The 21,006-nt window shown below is 35.9% G+C and overlaps 2 protein-coding genes across 10 annotated transcripts; both read right to left on the reverse strand.

Annotated features, from left to right (window-relative positions):
* Positions 1 to 4,275: 4,275 nt before the first annotated feature.
* LOC110939856 lies at positions 4,276 to 9,241 on the reverse strand. Of its 8 annotated transcripts, none has more exons than XR_004878194.1 (7): positions 8,768 to 9,241; positions 8,383 to 8,682; positions 8,000 to 8,292; positions 7,510 to 7,547; positions 6,954 to 7,303; positions 5,213 to 6,863; positions 4,276 to 5,117 (listed from the first exon to the last, which is right to left on the reverse strand). XR_004878194.1 is itself a non-coding variant. In XM_022181433.2 (5 exons), exons 3-5 carry the CDS (start codon positions 8,156 to 8,158, stop codon positions 6,714 to 6,716), a joined length of 348 nt encoding a protein of 115 aa, XP_022037125.1. In that variant the 5' UTR covers positions 8,159 to 8,292; positions 8,383 to 8,682; positions 8,768 to 9,232; the 3' UTR covers positions 6,467 to 6,713. The 8 variants fall into 8 exon arrangements, 1 of the variants encoding a protein (XP_022037125.1); XR_004878196.1 differs by having other exon boundaries at positions 4,276 to 6,863; positions 6,954 to 7,064; positions 7,265 to 7,303; positions 8,768 to 9,232; XR_004878197.1 differs by having other exon boundaries at positions 4,276 to 6,863; positions 8,383 to 8,620; positions 8,768 to 9,233.
* Positions 9,242 to 14,013: 4,772 nt separating this feature from the next.
* LOC110939855 (nuclear transcription factor Y subunit A-10) lies at positions 14,014 to 17,838 on the reverse strand. Of its 2 annotated transcripts, none has more exons than XM_022181431.2 (6): positions 17,710 to 17,838; positions 16,965 to 17,256; positions 16,349 to 16,458; positions 16,179 to 16,247; positions 15,777 to 15,917; positions 14,014 to 14,791 (listed from the first exon to the last, which is right to left on the reverse strand). In XM_022181431.2, exons 2-6 carry the CDS (start codon positions 17,188 to 17,190, stop codon positions 14,366 to 14,368), a joined length of 972 nt encoding a protein of 323 aa, XP_022037123.1. In that variant the 5' UTR covers positions 17,191 to 17,256; positions 17,710 to 17,838; the 3' UTR covers positions 14,014 to 14,365. The 2 variants fall into 2 exon arrangements, with proteins under 2 accessions (XP_022037123.1, XP_022037124.1); XM_022181432.2 differs by lacking the exon at positions 17,710 to 17,838 and adding an exon at positions 17,542 to 17,691.
* Between the last annotated feature and the right edge of the window lie 3,168 nt (positions 17,839 to 21,006).

Below are 21,006 nucleotides of genomic sequence, written 5' to 3' on the forward strand. Positions count from 1 at the left end.
CGGCATTTCATTACCAATCCTATGGCTTCATGCTCTTGTGATTATCAACGCCATATGCTAACTATCAACACTATCACTACTAATTACTCAATTATTCGACCCGTTTGGCTCATCTATGGAATCCTCCATTATAATGACTACCAAACGATTCCTAGTTGATTCTTAACCTATTAATTTAAGTAGTGAACGTCGTCACCTTAATCAACAGAACTTTTATTCTAAAACATAACTGTACATGTTCAAATATCAATTTACTTAATATAACGAGTCGAGTTACATACCTTCAAATCACACCCTTCAATCTTGCGTCAACACCGGCTTGTTCGCTCGAGGCTCCGGCTTCCTTTCCTATAGAGTTCAATCACTTTACATTTAGAACTCTTTATTTCACATATAACACATAGTTTACCATCTAGTGAGATTATGCGTTTTTGTTCATATTTCAACATTTAATCTTCTATTAGGCATTTTCACAAACACTTTAAGGGCAGAATTTTATAGCTTTTATAATCAAGTTCATGGCTTGTTACTTAGCCAATGTTAACATCACATAAGCATGTTCATATCAATTTTTATCATTATCAGCATCTGAATTTACTTCCTAGAGCTCAAATTACACTAGAACAACAATCAATTTCTAATGTTCAACATGTTCTTACAAAACCCACTTATCACCTTCAACGGTGATTATGAATTCACAAGGATTGGGTATAATTTCAACAAGTAAATGACTAGGGTTTTACTCCTTGACACAATATCATTCATATCTCATCCAAACAACATTCATGCAAGATCAATTTCGAATTTCTTAGGTTTATCCAGATATTCAACAAGAGATTTTTTTATAAAATTCACATACCTTATGACCCCCTTGCAATGCAGATCACTAATTTTAGCTTGGATTTTTGGAACTGATTTTGACCTTTAATTTGTTGGATTTGTCAAGAACTAGGGTTTGTGGGGTTTCTCCTGATCGCCCCTGTGCTTCAATCGACCCAGACCCACACACTTGTGTGTGTGTGGGGGTTTTTAATTTTTGTTTATATATTTTATGTTTCAATTTTAACAAGTTTGGCCTCTCTACTAACATTAGTTTGTATTTTTAGTGTTTTTAACACACTTATAAGTCAATACTGGACTTTTGTCTAACTAGGTTATTTTTAATCCTAGTTAGTTCACTTATTTATTTACCGACCTTTTATTTAAAATAAAGGATTTACATTTTCGGGGTGTTACATAACGGGGCGGGTGTAATGTGATAAAAGCATGGTGGATACGCCGCTGGTACTTCCTATATATAAGTGCTTTTAACACATTACATGTCGTTGCGTTATCTAGATCACTTGGACGAATTGTTTTCAAAACGAAGTTACACTACAAGGTTTTCTTAACGATATAAACCATACAATGTTTACCTTCAACGACGATTTACTACTTTGTTTACAAAGACAAATGTTTTCAGTTAAGATTCATGGCTACAATGGTTTTGGTTTACACATATATATCAACTTGTAAAAGTTGATAGAAACATATTACAATATCAAACTCTTTTGTTTTCAAGGTATACACTCGTCAACTTTCGTAGTTGGACGAGGTATTGCAATATGAACTCAAGGCCATGAATCTGACACACTCACAAAACCTATGTACTCGTCGACATTTTTATGCTGACGTATTTTCACATATGTTTCAGGTACCATAGTTGATGATATTTGATGATGATTATGATGCATGCTCACATAGGGATGGACGAGGCCTTAGTGACTTAATAACAATGAAGGACAATATGTTCATGTTTTGTTTTTAATATTCGAGACAATGTAATAAACTTAATTCAATAAAACGAAACTTCAATCCATGTGTTGTGAAACAATGATTCTATTACGACACTCCCCGCCGTTTCCGCCGCGATTTGTTGTTTTAACGCAGTCGGGGTGTGACACATACCCTATGTACCCGGGTTCGGATAAGGTTTTATAATACCCGGGTATTATAATACCCTATTTCCGGGTTCGGGTAGGGTTCAGGTATGGCTCGGGTAGGGTTTGGGTATGGGTTGGGTATTGAAAAACCCGCATTGGGTATTTATAAAACCCGACTAGGTGTTTGAAACCCTGGTTAGCGAAATAAGCAACAGAATGTGTGTAACGAATTTTGTGGGCATTTTTTTCCAACCTTTTGTTATTTTTTTGTTAAATATGAACGTATTTGAGTGTGTAAACGTAAGGAAATAAGTAAAAAGCTTCCAATATCATTAAAAAACCCCGGTATTTTAAAACCTGATCCGGGTATTTTAAAACCCGGTTCCGGGTATTCTATTAACTCAGGTATACTTAAAAACCGGGTACGAAAAAAACCCGGTTACGGGTTCAGGTTTTGATGACATTATGCATACCCGGTCCCTACCCTACGGGTAGGGTCGGGTCCGGGTTTTAAAAACCCGATTATTACAATACCCGGGTTCCGGGTTATTTTTTAGGGTTTGGGTCCGAGTTTGGGTTTTTTGTGCACCACTAAAGGGGAGATCAAAATGATCAACTGGGTAGATTGACTGAATTTTGACATTATTCCTATATTGTAAGTTTTGTTTCTTTGTTGTATTCTCTTCTTTTGTTACTTTATCCAACCCCTGGCTAGGCTTTATTCATAATAAAGGGGAAAATTACCAAAATGGTCAAGGACCAAAATGATTTGCGAAAATAGTCAGCTCATGCCCCTTTAGAACGGGGCATCATGTGTGGGATGAGTCTTTCAAGCAAGGCATCATGCATGGGATGCGTCCAGAGAATTTCTGAAGCCTCCGACGAGTTTTCCGGCGAGTTGCAGGTTTCCGGAAATGAAATCTGAAGACACTGTTAAACAAGAAAACGAACTAGAATAATGGAAGAGAATTACCATTACTACAAGATGATCGTCTTCAACCGGAAGTTCAAGATCACCGAACGTAAGCCACCGCTAGATGTCACCGAAGCCTTCAGTTCCTTCATCGATGGAGACTCCCAGATGTCGCTGGATCACTTTCGACGGTTTTTAATCGAGTTTCAGCGACAAGAACATACCACAATCAACGACTCTAAGCGGTTAATGAAGCTAGTTCTTCACCGATTCCGACCTAACTTTACTCTCTACTCTTCACCCTTGATGATTTCTTCAAATAGTTCTTCATTGATGACCTTAACGGCCCCATCCCATTCACCAAGAAACCTGCACAATCTTTCCGTCGGCCCGACTTCAGATTTCATCGCCGGAAACCTGCAACTTGCCGAAAAAATTGTCGGACGCTTCAGAAATTCTCCGGATGCATCCCGTGCATGATGCCTCGCTCCAAGGACGCATCCCGTGGCCATGTGTCCATTTTTTATTGGGTTTCGCTTGAAAGACTTATCCCACACATGATGCCCTATTTCAAGGGGGCATGAGCTCGCTATTTTTGCAAGTCATTATTGGTCTTTGGCCATTTTGGTAATTTTCCCACAATATTCCTTGTTTGTTTAACTAAAATAAAATGTGCTTTAGTTGCTTATTACTTGTTTAATACTAATCCCAAGTCCAATATATTCCATTCAATTCCAAAATAACCTATCTAATTTGGATTACTAAATTAAAAAGGCACTTATAAGACAAGTGGTTTTTCAAGTCTTACTAATACTATGAAGGTAGCTTGGTGGCTAGTTAATTAAAGCCACAAAATATTAAATTGAATTCATCAATCGTTGCCTTTATAAATTATAACAATGGTTATTATCTTTTTACTAGTGGGGAGCCCGCGCGTTGCGGCGGGTCGACAATTTACAATGGTATACATTTGGGTGTAAAGACAAATACTTAAAACATCAAGTAAACATATGATTTTTGTGATTTTCTATTTAAAAGTAGTTATAGTGGTTAATCTAACATGACATTTTCTTTAACTTATGCTTTAAAAAAGTTCCTTCATCCAGATTATAACTGTCAATCTTATAAAAACATAATATTTTAGCTTGTTATTAAATTACTGGTATTGTATGGATAAAAGGGCCCAGTTAAGTGATTCTTTTCAACCATTAAACAAATTATGATAATCATTGAGAAATACAAAGAAAGCGACTATAACAAGAGGCTTGATTTCACAATCTTATTCAGGAAATTAAAGCATTAATTCCATCATTCTGGATCACATCAAAATGTGAAGAATTATTATGCTCCTACAACACGAGTCACGCGGTTACAAAAAGAAGCAACAGATGATCAGAGCTGGTGTAACAAATCAAAAACCATGTGATGTGTTACGATTGATGCTTTTGAAATTAACAAATATAAATAAAAATGTAAAAGTAGTGTTTGGGTTCATAAGTATATAACTATATATAGTTGTATTATAGCTAAAAAAATATAAAATAACACAATATAAAAAGAAAAATATTGGCATTATTAGGATTTTGTTAAACAGTAATAAATTAATTGAAACAAGGCAATTAGAAGCCACCATAAACATAAGAAAAAAGAAAAACACAGGTTCAAGTTCCTTTGAAATTTAGTAGAATCCATTGACAGGCAACACTAAAAGAAATCAATCTCTAAGTAGTTACCGGAAGGTTTCACATCTACCACCACCATTTCCGACGCCGGTTTCGGTACATCCGGCGGAGTAGCGCAGCGGATCAGCGCCCAGTTCACACTCTGAAAAAACGGGTGCTGTTTGATCTTAGTTGCCCCTCGTTTATACGCCAGTCGATGTTGCGGCTCTTTCAAAAGTAACCCCGTGATCAAATCCCTCGCCGCAAAACTAACCGAAGGCGATCGGGAAATCTCAACGGTTGCCCGACAACGTTAAACAAAGTGGCCCGGTTACCGTTCCCCTTGAACGGAGTTTTCCCGAACAAAAGCTCGTAAAGAAATATCCCGAACGTCCACCAGTCAACCGCGCTGCCATGACCTTCGCCTTTGATCATCTCCGGAGCTAAATACTCGTGGGTCCTGACAAACGATATTGACCTGGCACTCGTGGGCTCCGCAATGAGCTCAGGCAGAGGTGAGACTTGATTCCGTATTTCGGTTTTCGGTTTTGGTTTTGGTTTCGGTTTCGGTTTCTTTTCTTTTTTCGGTTTGCTCATGAACCGACGGTTGGTTTCAGAAAACTTTGACCATATAAAACCATAAATAATTATAAATACCAATTATTCAACTACAAACTGAGTGGTTCATGATGTCAAAGTCAAGAGTCGAAACTCACCAGAATGTAAAAATCGCCTTGCCGTCCCTTGTAGTGAACCCGCGGAACCCCATAACAACCATTCAATGAGCCAGTGGCGGAGCTTGACCAAAAGTTTCGAGGGGGCGTAAAGTGATGGGACCCAAAATTTTTTTCCCTATCGTTATGTTTTGGGTCGGGTCGGGTTGGCTATTCGATTCAAGTCGGGTTAAATAATAATAGTTCCAAATAAAACAAAGTGTATATTTACCAAACTACCCATCATTTATATACAAAGTTTATAAATATTTAGGATATACAATTTAGGAAAAATAATCGAGGGGGCGATCCTATATAATTTTAAAATTTTCGGACGAAAAATCAGAACTTATACACTTCTAACCGAAACATTGGGGTGGGCGGGTGCACCCCCGGGCACCCATAATACTCCGCCACTGCAATGAGCTGTGGTAACGGAAATCTATAATTAGATCATAATGTCGAAACTTGAGGTTCATAACCTCATTCAATGAGCTGTGGTAACGGAATCCCATAACAACCATTCAATGAACCTGTGACTAAATAACTGTTGACCCATTCCAAACTATCCACAGCTGACCCGTGACCCATGAACAACCCGATTAGACCTACACCCTTAATATATTATGCAAATATAAAGCTTAGGAAAAAAAATATTATACCTTGTTATGAACTTCAGCGACCAGGTCATCATACGTGCCGTTATAGGGAATAAAGACATAAGTCCATCAAACCCACATGCTCTTCGAAGCTTATGGTCTGGTCACAATCCAGCTCCTGTAAATCTATAACAAAAACAAAAGCTATATACAGCTAAAAGCTTTGCATGTCCATGAAACCCACATCCTCCTTTTTATAACTTCTCATAGGACCACTATTCCACCCTCAATATGCTCATCTTTTACACCATTCTCTGAACATGACCGAGTCGATTCGACCCAAAACATAGTTTGTCCAAAAGTTCTTGATTTTTTACAACTTTATAGTGTATGAGACACGAATAATAAAGTTATATCCCCCATCTTTTACACCATTCTTTGAACTTGGGTCGGACGGGTCGAACCATTACGCTGTTTGTACAAATCTTTTGGATTTATTTAGTGACTTAATAATGTGTGAGACATGATTAAGAAGTTATATTTCATCTTCAGTATGCTCATCTATTACACAATTCTTTGAACATGGGTCGGTTGGACAGGGCCAAAAACGATACAGATTATAAACCCAGCCAAATTTGATAATAAAAAAATCAAACTATAAAACTGAAACTATACCATCTTTATTTTTATTTGACCAGTTTGAGATAAAACACAACCCATTCACAAGTACCCAATGTTTTTTAGATTTAAAAAGTCATGACTTTTAGTCACCTGTAAAAAAAATCCCTAAAATCCACAACCATTCCATACATCTGAACACAATCCAAACATAACATAACAAACCTCCTGAAACAAAAAAGCGGTTGCGTCTGAGGGCACGCCACGAACCAGGATGATCATGTTCATCAAACCCCCATCCGGTAATCCCATAGCTGAATCACACCACTGTGAAGACTCGCCAAGATCCACAACCTCTTGCTGTCGAAACTCAAACCTTTCACTCGATCACTCTTCGTCTCAAGCTTCGTCAACATCTTGTTCAACCGTTTTTTAACCTAATTAATCAATCAAACAATTAAACAGATCATGTAACTCACAATTCAAATGTATAATCGTGTGATCCGTAAACCTAGAGTGATTGTTACCTTTAAATCTGAGATTTGAATGCCCTAATTTGGAGAATTGACTGATTGATTTGGGATTTATATGCAGTAGGGTTGGGTTGTGATCAGACGGCATTTGTGTGTGTAAACTGACTATAATGATTGCCGAGAAGTCAAACCGGTGAAGCATTAAACACCATAACCTTTTGATTCCATATTCAACTAGTTTTTTACCCGCGCCGCGCGTTGCGGCGACGACATCAAGTCACACGCGTGACGATGATGACATTCATGTGTGGCACGCCACGCGTGACGTGTGAATTCACCTTTGAATGAAATAAACCAAAAAATACCTTGAAGTGACACCTGCGATCCCATCCTAGCTTTGCAAGCTGATTCAATACACAATAATACAAACTAAAGTTAATTTGAAAAGCCCAAAAAAATAACAAACAAAGGAATAAAAACAACTAATCGACTACTAATTTCAAATTATGTTGGCATGATTTAGCAACTAATAACCAAGTCAGTAATAGATTGGTATAATCAGTTTACATCTATCAATTCTACAAATCTGAAACATAATTAAATAACTTACATTTGGTGGAGTTTTGTGGTTCCTTTAGAGCATTTCACCTAGAGGAAAACAAACCCAAAACAGATTACAAACCTACTGGTTGCCATGTGATATTAGGCGACCATCTCCTAGCATCATAGCATGAGTATATTGCCCAATCACTTTGTCAAAGCAAAGTAAATCACACGAAGAGGCATTCAATGTAACATAAAAAATGTGGATATCATATTTCTCACTAAAATGTAACATAAAAATTTTAATCAAAGTGTCAAAGATCACATGGCACAAATATTTCAAGAATCAAATGCATTCGCTAAAGGATCCAGCATTAGAACAAAAAAAAAATGTCTAAAATTAGGATTACATTTTTATTTATCTTTTGAATGTCTACCAAAGCACTTTATTGTAAACCAAAAAGACATACTACACCTCTATCGGCAAGAAGCTAAAAGGAGGGACACAGTACAACAAAAACTACCAGTGAAACATATTACAAATCAAAAAGGAATACCAGTAAATGAACACCCCTTTTGCAAAGTGATTCCCTTGAAGCCTTGACCACTTCGTCACCCACCAAAACGTTATTTCTTTTATGTCCTCCACTACCTTGAACACCGATGTTTTTGTTCTGTTGATGACTTTTTCGTTCCGATGAATCCATAACCTTCATACCGTCTTTAGGATTTTGAGAGTCCGGCCCCCACCGCGTTTTCGTTCATGCTCCGCTTCTGATCGTCATCACGTACAACTAACTGTAATTAATACTGTTGTGGTTGCTCGAGAGCCGAGGACAAATCATGAAGCCTACAAAATGCAAGATGATACCTTATAAACTTCCATTATATAAAAACACCAAAGAGATCCAAAAACACCAAGAACAGCATAAATATAAACCTCTAGTAGCATGAATATATTGGCTGCAGACTGAGGTCCAGCTGGTTAGTCCTCTTGAGTGTTTGACCGAGTCAACCAAAACCCAAAAATTCAGAGCTTGACCCAAACATCTCTAGATCCGACCCGAACCCACTGACTTTGATCCAAAGCTGACCATCCAAGGCTTGACCAGATCTGACCCGAACAAACCCATGGGTGAACCGAAACTCCTGAACCGCGGCTGACCTTGATCCTTAACCTGACCCGAGCTCGAAACAACCACACAAATCAACGCACCATCAGTCCCTTTCAACCTCTCATCTTCAAAATAATACCACTATCATCATCATCGGACAACAAAACCGACAGGAAGCGAAAAGATATAAAAAAAGGAAACGGGGTTTACCGTGAAGCTGTCAGGAGAAACAAAACCGCCGCCACCATCATCTTCTCTGGCGGGTCGCCAGAAAATCATTCCGAACCGCCGCCGGCCACCGACGTATACGGCGGTGCTGCCGCCACCCTTCTTTCTCTCTCGTCCATATGCCTCTCTCTCTCTCTTCTCAGCCTTGTCGCCGCTCGAACAACGTCGGCTCTCCTCTTTCTCTCTGATCTCTCTCACTTCTGGGTCCAAACGTCACTCACCACCACCCGATGGTGGCGGTCGGCTCTGCAACTGACAGGGGGGTGGTGTTCGGCTGGTGGGTGTCGTCGGGAATCCAAGAGCCGGAGATGTGGGAGTGAGGGAGTGGAGCGGCTGTGTTGGCAGGAGATCAGGTAGGCTTTGTTTGAGATGTAGTGAAAGGGGTAACATTGTACTTTGTTTGAAAGGGGTAAGATTGTACTTTCACCTGTGCACCGACATTGTTCTTTCATATTATATAAATGTGCAGGCGCTTGATGTTCAACAACGTGATGAGTTGTGGTTGAAAGAGAACGATTCAGGTGAAGAGGAGGATAAAATGAGAAGAAAAATATAAGAATATAGGTTTTATTTAAGACTATTAGTCTGCCATCTTAAAAAAATCTTAAAAAAGATATGTTAAATTACCTTTGTGTCCATTGGAAATGTATTATATAGATATATAGATATACATAGATTTTTACAAAGCGCATGTATTAGAAAAAATAAAAAAAAAGGTTCATCTTTTTAAAGTTTTTTAGCCTCAAAATTTATACGGTTAGGATATAATAGGACGTTTATTTGGAGAGGAAACCTAGAAAGTAATCTTGATCATTTATTTATTTAATCAACGGCTAAAATTAAATAAATGAAATTGGAGGAAAAAATTGGAGGCGTGTGAGTTTGTTAGGGGCATTCTAGTCAATCCAGGCAATAGTTTCTCTCTTCCAATTCCCCCTCATTTTTTAAACGTTAATAACTCTTTCATACGACATTATTTTTTTATAAAAATTGCACCAAAAAAACGAGCGTTTTTTTATCTTTAAAACGAGTATACTATTGCTATATTTTTGAATTTTTTTTGAAAACCCAGTTGCGTAAAACGCAATGGAAAAAACCCAGTTGCGTAAAACGCAATGGAAAATAAAACCTAAAAAATGACATTTTTCTAAAATGCAATGCACTAAAAACACAAAGAAATGTCTTTTTTGTAAAACGCAATGGCCAGAAAACACAAAAAATGTCTTATTCTAAAACGCAATAGCCTAAAAACACAAAAGAATGTGTACTTTGTAAAACGCAATGGACTGAAAACACATAAAAATGTGTTTTACCTAAAATGCAAAGCACCAAAAACACAAAGAAATGTCTTATTTCTAAAACGAAATGGTCAGAAAACACTTAAAAATGTCTTTTTCTAAAACGCAATGGACTGAAAACACCTAAAAATGTGTTTTACCTAAAACGCAATAACTAAAAACACTTCAAAAATGTGTTTTTCTAAAACGCAATAGCCAAAAAAACACATAAAAATGTCTTATTTCTAAAACGCAATCGCCTAAAAACACAAAAAAGAGTGTATTTTCTAAAACGCAATGGACTGAAAACACATAAAAATGTGTTTAACTAAAACACAATGAACTAAAACACTTCAAAAATGTGTGTTTTTTTTTTCTAAAACGCAATGGCCAGAAAACACATAAAACTCTCTTATTTATAAAACGCAATGGACACATAAAACTCTCTTATTTCTAAAATGCAATGGATACATAAAATTGTCTGTGAATTGTCTGAACCAGAGAGTAGCAAATCAAAAACTGTCTACGAATTACTTTCTTCGAAATGAGGCAATTTCTGGAAAATTAAATTTTCTGATGCATTTTTATTAAAGCAATTTAATCGAAAAAAACCCAGATCGTAAAAATGCAATTCAAAAAAATCTTACATAGATCGAAGCCGATTTCTTCAGATTTCTTCATCGATTGACGAAATTTGAATGTTAGAAACACTTATCAGCGATCGAATCGAACGAATCGAGTTATTTGCTTCAAAATCACATGAAAAAAATGAGATATTTTATGAAATTAAATTGCGTTTCTTTAAAAAAGTTAAAGAACACGTTGATCGGGTGTTTGAATCATTGATTGGTGATGAAAATCGCACTATAATGTTGTGATTATTAAGATAGAAAGTGAAGAAATGGTTGAAGATGGTGAGTTTTGAAGTTATTGGGGAGAAGAAGGAAGAAGAAAGGATATGATTGACGAAAAATACTATTACTCTTTATTTTAAATTTTGACACATGTCATAATCCTATTGCTTGCTATTCTTTCTAGCCAAAATAAACTTTTTGATCCTCACCCTTCATTTATAATTTATTTGTGACTTAATTGCCAACTTTGAAAGGTTAATATATACATTTATAAAGAGAGGTAGTTTGAGTTGATGTTATGACGTGTTCTACCAAATTTATAAACTTTTGAAAAGGTCAATTATTCGTTTTATTAGATTTTAAAATGATTGAACAAGTGTGATAATAATAAATCATTTCACTCAATAGAATATGACTAGACTATATATATGGTTCGGATTCTTGTATCCATACCATAAAGATTCCGAGATTCTTCTTTCGTTTCAAACTTTGTGTCAATATTTTACATGAAAAATAGAAGTTATGATACCTTATAAGTGGTTGATCATTACAATTAATTACTATTATAGGATTTTATAGTTAGGACTATATTATTACAAAACTATATTATATGTGGGTTATTAGTTTATTACTTATTATAATCCAATTTACATGTTTAACATAACTCTAATATTCACCTAACCTTATTACATGGAGTCAGTATAACCCGGTTGTGAAACTATGGTTGATATATTAATGGAAGTATGGAACTCGCTTCCTTATAAAAAAACCAGACAATATATATCATGTAATAAAACCTGGCCTGCAGTCCAATAACCACGACTTTAACTAGTAACTAGAACCCGATTATATATGGAACCACACTTATCATTGTTATTACTTTTATATTTAACATATATGGATCAATTTATACTTTAGCATTTTTATATTTTTTCTTTTTTCAACGGGAAAAGCAAAAAAAATATATTATCAAGTATTAACAGAGTAAAAGACAATATAATTTTATCTATATATATTAAACATGTAAACAAGGTAGTCATTTCCTAAAATAGAAATGATTCGTTTATCCAATCAGGTAAGGCTATAGGGTGTGGTCATGACCCTCATGACCACCATGACCATCCATGTTAGTACCATGTAACTTATCTTTAATCCACCATTCAAAACCACTACCCTAAGGGTATAGTTATGACCCAAACAATTAGCCTCTTATTTATTATCTTTGTCTAAACAAAAAGGAAATGATTTGTTGAAAAATGGAAAGGAGGACCATGGTTGCCATGGTTTAATTCATGCACACCATGGTGGATCAATCAAGGGGGTGGTGTAGCCTTCCATTCATGTTCCTAGGTGGCAAATCATGTCCCAACCATGATCCCCACACCCTATAGCCTAATAGGCTGGCTCAAATAGAAATGGCACTACAAAGAATCCGTGTTTTAGTGGCGAAGAAGCTCGCCACTAGTGATCCATAAAATTGCCGCTAATGATTTTAGTATGATAAAACACACGCCCTTGGATCTATCATTATATGAATCGTCAGATTACGCCCTTGGACGCACGATCTGGATTCACATTATTAGCAACGACATTAGCTATGCTGTCGCTATTGATGTCGCCGCTTATGCGGCTGTTTCTTGTAATGTGGTTCATTATTTCTAACCAGTTTTTATTAGTTTTTCCATAAATAAAAGAGTAAATTTCAAAGTTCGTCCTTTATGTATGTCTAATATATCAAAGTATGTCCTTTATCTTTAATAAGCTCAGAAAACATCCTTAATGTTTGAAAAACCAATCAGGTTATGTCCTTTACCCTAAACCTAGTTTGTTTTCCCAGTTAAATCAGGTCACGTGAGAAGCACATGAGGGTATATTGGTCTTTACCTTAATACTAGAAAAATAAAATTATAAAAAATTCAAATCTTCATAATCTGCACATTATATCTTCAAAACTGCACATTATATCTTCAAAACTTCAAACAAAACCCAGATCTTCAAAACACAAAGAAAAAAAATATTCAAAACTTATCCTAAATCCAATCTCACAAAACAAAAATGCAGATGTAAGATCCTGATACCTCATTTTCTTCACATACAAACACACATACATATGATACACCCCTCTGCCTTACCCTCTACCTCTCAATTTCCTTTGGCAGACGACAAGAGGTGAGGAGTTCCGACCGGCTCCCCTCTCCGACAACACCCACCAGCAGACGAACCACCCTCTTCCCTCTGCTCCGTCAATTTCAGACAAGAGGTGAGGAGTTCCGACGGCGCCGCTGCTCATGGCGGCGGCTGTGGGTTGCGACGCTAATCAGGAGGCGGAGCCGCTTTCCCGACAAGAACACCGGTAAGATTTTGACTCCTAAGTTCATCATCTCAGATCCTTTAGATCCCCAAATCTTTTTGTTTTTCTTTTTTTTGGCTGTTTCGTGTTGTTCAGGAGGGGTCGGTGAAGGTGGATGATGTTGATGTTGAAGACAGATGATGATGATGGTGGTGGTAAAACACCGTTTCCGGCGGCTTCAGTCCGGCCGGCAAGTGAAGGCAGTGGTGTGGTCAGTTTCGGGTTAACAACAGTCGTCCTTAAGTTCGGATTCATACAACTCAGAATTCGGGTTTGGTATAACTCGGTTTGACAGGTGGGTTGTGGTGGGGGGAGGTGGCGGCAGGTAGGTTGTGGTGGTGGTAGGATTGTTAGATAGAGAGAAGAAGGGGGTATGTTGATGTGCAGGTGATTGAAAGATGGAGAAGATGATGGTGGGGTTTAGGGTCACTGTAATTGATAGGTATAATGACATTAATGCCCTCATGTGCTTCTCACGTGACCTGACTTAACTGGGAAAACAAACTAGGTTTAGGGTAAAGGACATAACTTGATTGGTTTTTCAAACATTAAGGATGTTTTCTGAGCTTATTAAAGATAAAGGACATACTTTGTAATATATGACATACATAAAGGACGAACTTTGAAATTTACTCTAAATAAAAAGTCACCAGAAACAACTGTTTATTTTTTCTTTTGAAAGAAATCTGCCTGATAAATTTATATGTCCTTATAGTAGTAAGAAGCTATATATTGGAGTTTTCTAGAGGCACCAACAAGATTCCATTATTCAAAAGTTTTGAATTAAAAGGCACACAACAAGAAAGCTATATTCACAAGACTACAGAAAACACATACAAAGATTTATTTGAAACAACAACACTTAAGTAGAGGTGAAACAAACACAATATATTTTCTTTTTTCACATGCATTAAGGCTATTATTAGCACCTCATAACAACTCTTAAAACAAGCAAATGCAAGTAGAAAGAGGTCAGAGACAACCTTAACACACAAAGCCAAGGATGAGTTGCCAAAAACAGCCAAACGATCATTTCATTTGGCTGCCAGGATGTCAGGTCCAGTATGTCAGTGGCACAACACACTGGACCCAATCAACATTACACTGCAAAGTTGAAACGGCTACCACCAACACCAACACCAACACCAGCATTACCTGCGGTTTCAACCCATTTTCCGTGCATGCTAAAACCATGTCCAGTATTGTTTCCAGACATCATATCTGACAAAGAGACCATCGAAAGGTTCCCGATTGGGAAGTGCTTACAATCTCCTATTGAGAACATACTAGTCACCTCCGATCGAGGAATGTGGGACCCGTTACTATTTGATTCTTGTGGAGAGTTCAAGTTGTTATGACCCGACAACAAAATAGTGAAATTTGGAGAATCCGGTGAAGGGTTGTGTTTTTTCAGATCCGTGTTTTCATCTTTGCAGTTTCCAATCTTTTTGCTGTTCAGGAACCGGCCACCGTTCCCTCTTGGTCGGCGCATTGCATGGAGATGACGTGAAAGGTGCAAATATGGCTGCATACAAAAACCAATAGCACATGTTTACATGAGATATTTGCTCTAGAAAGTAAATTAAGGAAAGCTCTATTAACATTAACTATATCCAGAAAAAACTATATGAAATGACTAACATACCTAAGAATTTTAAGTACATTGAATTGGGTGCATATGAGTTTATGGGGATTTTACTATCAAACAAACACTAATTTTAAGAAGAAAAAAAAGGGAAATTGAATTTTAATAATCCATTAATATCCATGATAAATCTAATGCATTTAATTATAACACATGATAAATCTAAAGGAGAAAAAAAATGTTTTTCTAAAAAGTTCAGTTCCTTCAAATCCTCATTTTTTAAAATCTGATTCATTAGATAAAATTTTAATTACACAAAAATATATGTGTACGAAACACCCCACTTGTGTCACTTTAGTGGATTAGACAATGACGGATAAAGTCTAGTCTCCTTGCAGAGGTGTCAGGTTCTATTTTGAGCCCACTCGGGTTTTCGGCCCACCGTGTGTTACGTTAGAGAGTGTTAAGCTCTTGTGGTGGCACAACGTCTGTCAAGTGGCAGTCGGCGGTATGGTTTCCCGGGGGAACACCCAAGCCAAACTCTGAAGCCAACATAAGCCCGGTTAAGACAACATAGTCTGGCTGGAGTGGGGCAACGGGACAGTCCAATTTGGGAGTGCGGTAGCTTAACACAAGAAATTCGCCATTCAAAAAAAATTGTTACCATATATAATTAGTGTTGTTGCTTAATCTCTAATTATTCTAAAAGCATGTTTGACAGGCACCATATTGATTTTGGTAATAACAGACATTCCAACAACACCTATAATAATGAACTGAAATCAATTGCTCATATTAATAAGGGTGAGTAAGATCTGGGTTGGGCCAAGAAACTGACCTAGACCAACCCGATAAACCGAAATAAGGCTGTGTACGGTTTGGTCCTTGGTCCTGAAGATAAAGAAACCGCTACATATAAACATACCTTTCGGCTTTTTAGAGCTTTATTTGCCATTTCCGCCTTAGCACGCGATCTTCTACGCCTTATAATTCCATGATATTGCTTCGCATTCACATATAGCGGTCCATCATCACTGCCCAAGTTAAACGGCAACATGATCCGACCCTGAATCATTGTGAAACAGACCATCTTCAAAAGATTGCAGGTGTCAACATATCAGAAGTACTAAAACATGAATCAGATTCCCAACTAAGCTTGTTCATCCAAATAGAATAAACATAAATTAGTCAAAGTGCCGGCGAATTAATTACTTTACAAAAGATATCTTTTTTTTTTTTTTTTCATAAGAGTATCTCAAAAATTATTCTCATACATAGGGAAACAGGTAAACAGTAAACAGATTAGTATAAAGAGATGAAACAGCACCTTGATTTGAGGTCCATAAGCTGAGAACAATCCATAACATTGATCTTCAAAAGGGTATCTGCCACATACCTTTCACCATTGATAAAAAGAGATAATATAAATCAACTTTATATAAAGATTAAAGTTCAAAATTGTCTACAAGATAATGTTTGATGACTAAAAAGTTGTACCATGGTTGGCTGACCAAATCCAAGCTCAACATAACTTTGGTCAGATTGCATTGAAAGAGCTGCCTGAATTTTAGTAGATTTTCTTTTGTTGGATAAATCTTTGCTGTCATCTGAATAAAATGAAAAATTAATCAAGTTTTCCTAACAAGTCCTGTCTCACTCTAATACAATCTTTAACTTGATAGAAGCATGCAACATGGTTTTAAAAAGCGCGCTTAAGCGATCAGAATTACGCTTCAGGTCTTGAGAGTTGAGGTGGTGCTTCTTGATGAATTAGGGTCAACGTTGGTCATAATCACGGTCTGGAGGAGGTTGATATGTAAAACCGACCAAAAGGATGAAGAGAGCACGAATTGTTTACTTGATAAAAAAAGGTTGATATGTAAAACAAATAAAAAATTGTAGATAAAACTTATTTGGTTGTACATAGAACAAAGCTTCACGTCTCGGCTTTTGGGCTTAAACGCCTCGGGATGACTCGCGCTTTTTAAAACCAAGACATGCACAACATTTCACACTAAATATGTGAATGCCAAATTACTATCTTAACAACTTAAACTTGGAGATACATATTAAACTAGAAAAATTGGTAAACTTAAAGAAATTAGAACATTACCACCAATAATATTGAACTGAGTTATATCCCTCTTATCAAAAACTTGGTCTGAATCATGATTTGGTAGTTTAGCTGTAACATCATCCTTTGTTGAAGATTTCACCAGGATTGATTCTTCAGGAGCTGACCGAGTCACAAGCTCACTACTCCACCACGGACCCGAACCCATCTGATTCCAATCCTTGTCATCATCATGTTCTTTGTAATAAACAGAATTCATAGTCATAACTATAACCCAGATCAGATTCTACTTCTTTCTCCACCAAAATGACCGATTTCCGCAAACTTAAACCTGTTAGATCATCAAGAACATTATTCCAAGCAGAACAAGATCAAACACTAATATTAGAAAAACCATCAAAGTTAAATAGTTATCAACTTATCTTAAATAGCAAATATTCACTACAAGAAAAGAAAACTGGGGTTTTACCAACAACAACGTTACCGTTGGAAAACTATCACCAACGGGAACCCATCGGTGAAGCTCTGTCGGTACGGTTGGATATTTCTAACAGATCACCAACCGACGACAAATTAAATTTAGAAAAAAAAAATACAAAGTAGGTTTTGACCGTACCGTCTATGATCGATGGGTAATTTTCTAACGGAATAATTTCCGTCAGTGAAAGTCTAGTTTTCTTGTAGTGAGTTGATTCTGAGGGGAATCTTTAGAATTATAAAAATTAAACATAGTGAATATTCCAAGAAAGTAACAGATCAAGAGAGTGAGTTAAATGAATAGTACCAGTTAACAGTCTGATATATAAATCAAAATCCAATTGCAAGTGCCGTATGGATACAGTTGGAGATTCTTGAAGGTGAAGGGAAGATTGAAGAAAGCAATTGGTTGGGTGACTGCCAAATAACATTGTTTATATGGATTTTGTTTTTTTTTTTTTTTCCATTTTCAAGTTGTTTACATAATTTAATATATTAATCTTAATTAATGTTAATTTATTATTTATTAATTAAAGATATTAGGTAATCAACAACTACTTTATTTTTTTATTTTTTATAACAATGACGTTTGATGTGAGCTTATTGTCACTACGCGAAAATGTACATAGGCTATGATCCAATGACATTGGTGAATTCCTTTCAAAATGGTAAGAGTTGAAACCCTATTATAGGTAATTAAGTAAATTTTAGGTGATGTAAATTAGTGAGTGTGCGACATTCTATAAAAAAACGATTACCGCAACCAGTGGCGAAGCTTGACAATGAAGACGGGGGGTCGAAAACGTATATACCAAAAAATTTCTGTAGAGCCAGGGGGTCGAAAACGTATATACCCAAAAATTTCTATACGAAAACTACATATATAACACTACTGAGCGAAAAGTTCGGGGGGTCAAGCGCCCCCCGGCCCCTCTTAAGTTGTGCCCCTGACCGCAACAATGTTACTAAGATAATTCCAAATCTGGTGTTTGGTATCTCAAAAACTTAATCTAGATATGGATAAGAAAAAATAAGTTATTTTGGTAGCCTTACAAAATCGTTATGGTTTGGATTATATCAACTTTATTATACCTACAATTCTCCTAAAACACAATTGGTGTTTAATCATTGAAGTTAGTTAAAAAGGAAAGGTTCTTTTAATCAATCATATTATAAAGTTAGTGTACTATAAACTGTTTCTATTTGTGGTAACTTAACCGCTTGTGGTTTTTCTCAAGTGGATATAGCTAGGCCAGTTGCCAATTGGTCAAGCCCAACCTCCAATGGAAGATTATAGTATTTTTAACAATTGATTGCATCAAATAATTGATGAGAAGTACAAAACATGAAAAAAGTAACTGGAGAATGGAGATTATTTCCATCGACTCATGTCAATTTTCAATAATATTTTAATATAAATTATCTTTGGACAAATTAGATAAAAATCCAAAATTGTATTATATATAATTCTACATCATTTCTCTATATGTTTTTGAAAAAAAGTAGGCTTACATTATTTCTAAGTTTGCAAACAATGTATTCTAACGCGCGAATTATAACGGTGCGTAATATTGTGATACCAGTTGATACAAACTTATAAGATATTTGGTCAAAGTTATAAGTTTGCATCAAACAATGAATCAATGCAAGTTGGTAAAAGTTGGTCTATAGGCTACAAGTTGGTAAAACAATGAATCAATGCAAAAATTCATTTTCTTTCAGCAAACACAACTTAAATAACTAGAATGCAAACATGTAAAACTCATCAATTTAAGAATGTTGAAGACTTGTCTTACCCAAAAATCAAACATAATCATTTCCATAAAATATTAGTATTAACGAATTTACGATTTTCTTTAAATTTTTAGGGTTTACTAGTTTACAAAGAAAACTTGGTTAATATAGGTACTTTGTCATCTACACATGCAACAAAAACGTATGACAAGACACACATCTACCATACTCAACTACTACAATATTTTGCTGTTGTCTTTGTTCTAAGAACTAAGAAGATCCTAATCAGAGCCACACACTTAGGGGGCGTTTGGTTCGCAGGAATTCAATGAAATTTAAGGAAATTGGAATTTAAATTCCATCTCTTAAGATGTTTGGTTCACAGAATTTGATGGAATTGGAATCTCAATTCTAATATGCATGTGTTTGGTTGACAATGGAATTGGAATTGGAATTAGACATGAATTCCTTCAAATTCCTTTAACTAAAGGAATTCAAAATCCTTCCTATATGTGAAGGATTTAAAGTAAATCCATTGGAATCTTCGACCATTTCGACCCGCATTGTTTCAACCCGTACCATTTCAACCCATATTGGTTTCGACCCGTACCGTTTTGACACAAACCGTTTCGAATCGAACCGTTTTGACCCGTACCTTTTCGACCCAAACCTTTTCGAATCGAATCGTTCTGACGCGAACCGTTTCCACCCGTACCGTTTCGAATCGAACCGTTTCGACGTGAACCGTTTCGACACATACCGTTTCGACCAATACCGTTTAGAATCGAACCGCTTTGACCTGAACCGTTTCGACGCGAACTGTTTTAACCCGTACCATTTCGACCCGAACTGGTGGTTGTGGGTGCCGGGGTGATGGATTCCAATTCATTTGACAATCTAACTCAACAAAAATGGAATTGAGATTCCAATTCCAACAATTTCCAATTCCAATTCGAATGTTTAAATTCCAAATTCAATTCCTTCAAATTCTAATTCCTATACAAATTCCAATTCCAATTTCAAATCATTCCGTGAGCCAAACGCACCCTTAGCAAAGCGAAATTATTCAAGGGAAGAAGTGATAGGTCGGATTAAAATATATCATGGAGGGTTAATGTAAAAAGATGATTTTCTGTAGAAAAAAAGTTTAAAAATTTATTCTTGCATCATCTTTTTGTGTGTGTTGAATAATGATATAAAAGTCTTGCATAACTTATGTATCGATATATTCATGAACTATTATTGGACAATTGCACATTACTTTTTGTAGCACTTAATATGAAAAATGAGAAGAGACCCACCCAAAAAGTTTGTGCTTCATTTACGACTTTTTTTAAACCAAAATTATAATATTTACTCATTAATTACAATATTCCCATTTCTTTACTTTCAATTGTAGTGATGCTAGTATTCATATCCAATCCATCAAACTATACATACATTCTACTAAAAAACAACTCCTATATCAATATACTTCCACTAAAAACAAATACTTTTTCTCTCTCCTTTCAATTAAATAATATTATCATTACATTTTTCTCTAACTTCCACTCACAACCACTTTCAAAATATATTAAAAAATTATAACGGGTGAACAGTGTCCCCCCCAAATATACAGATGAACAGTAACATTTTCTCTCTCCTCTACTCACAACCACTTTTTATACCCTTTATAATATAAAAACCCCTCCTCACATAATTTGATGGTTAGGATGTGAATGCTCTGATAGTGTTTTTAAAAATTAAATATTAAATATCAAATAGTTTTTATATATTTTAGAAAGATCATATTAGTTCATTAAATATTTACTAAAAAGTTATTCATATTGTTTTTATATTTAACTAATTTTATGGTTATAATTTTAAGGAT

The sequence above is a fragment of the Helianthus annuus genome, chromosome 14 (assembly GCF_002127325.2).
Source record: "Helianthus annuus cultivar XRQ/B chromosome 14, HanXRQr2.0-SUNRISE, whole genome shotgun sequence".
NCBI lineage: Eukaryota > Viridiplantae > Streptophyta > Magnoliopsida > Asterales > Asteraceae > Helianthus > Helianthus annuus.

Excerpts from the sequence above, each read along its gene's own strand:
- LOC110939856 (XM_022181433.2), bottom strand. The coding sequence starts at position 8,158 with ATGAAGGTTATGGATTCATCGGAACGAAAAAGTCATCAACAGAACAAA. Across the intron at positions 7,304-7,999 it reads AAAGGGGTGTTCATTTACTG|CTTGCAAAGCTAGGATGGGA; the intron begins GTATTCCTTTTT and ends GTATTGAATCAG. Across the intron at positions 6,864-7,264 it reads ATCGCAGGTGTCACTTCAAG|GTTAAAAAACGGTTGAACAA; the intron begins GTATTTTTTGGT and ends TTGATTAATTAG.
- LOC110939855 (XM_022181431.2), bottom strand. The coding sequence starts at position 17,190 with ATGACTATGAATTCTGTTTATTACAAAGAACATGATGATGACAAGGAT. Across the intron at positions 16,248-16,348 it reads GATTTGGTCAGCCAACCATG|GTATGTGGCAGATACCCTTT; the intron begins GTACAACTTTTT and ends CAATGGTGAAAG. Across the intron at positions 15,918-16,178 it reads CTTATGGACCTCAAATCAAG|GGTCGGATCATGTTGCCGTT; the intron begins GTGCTGTTTCAT and ends ACAATGATTCAG.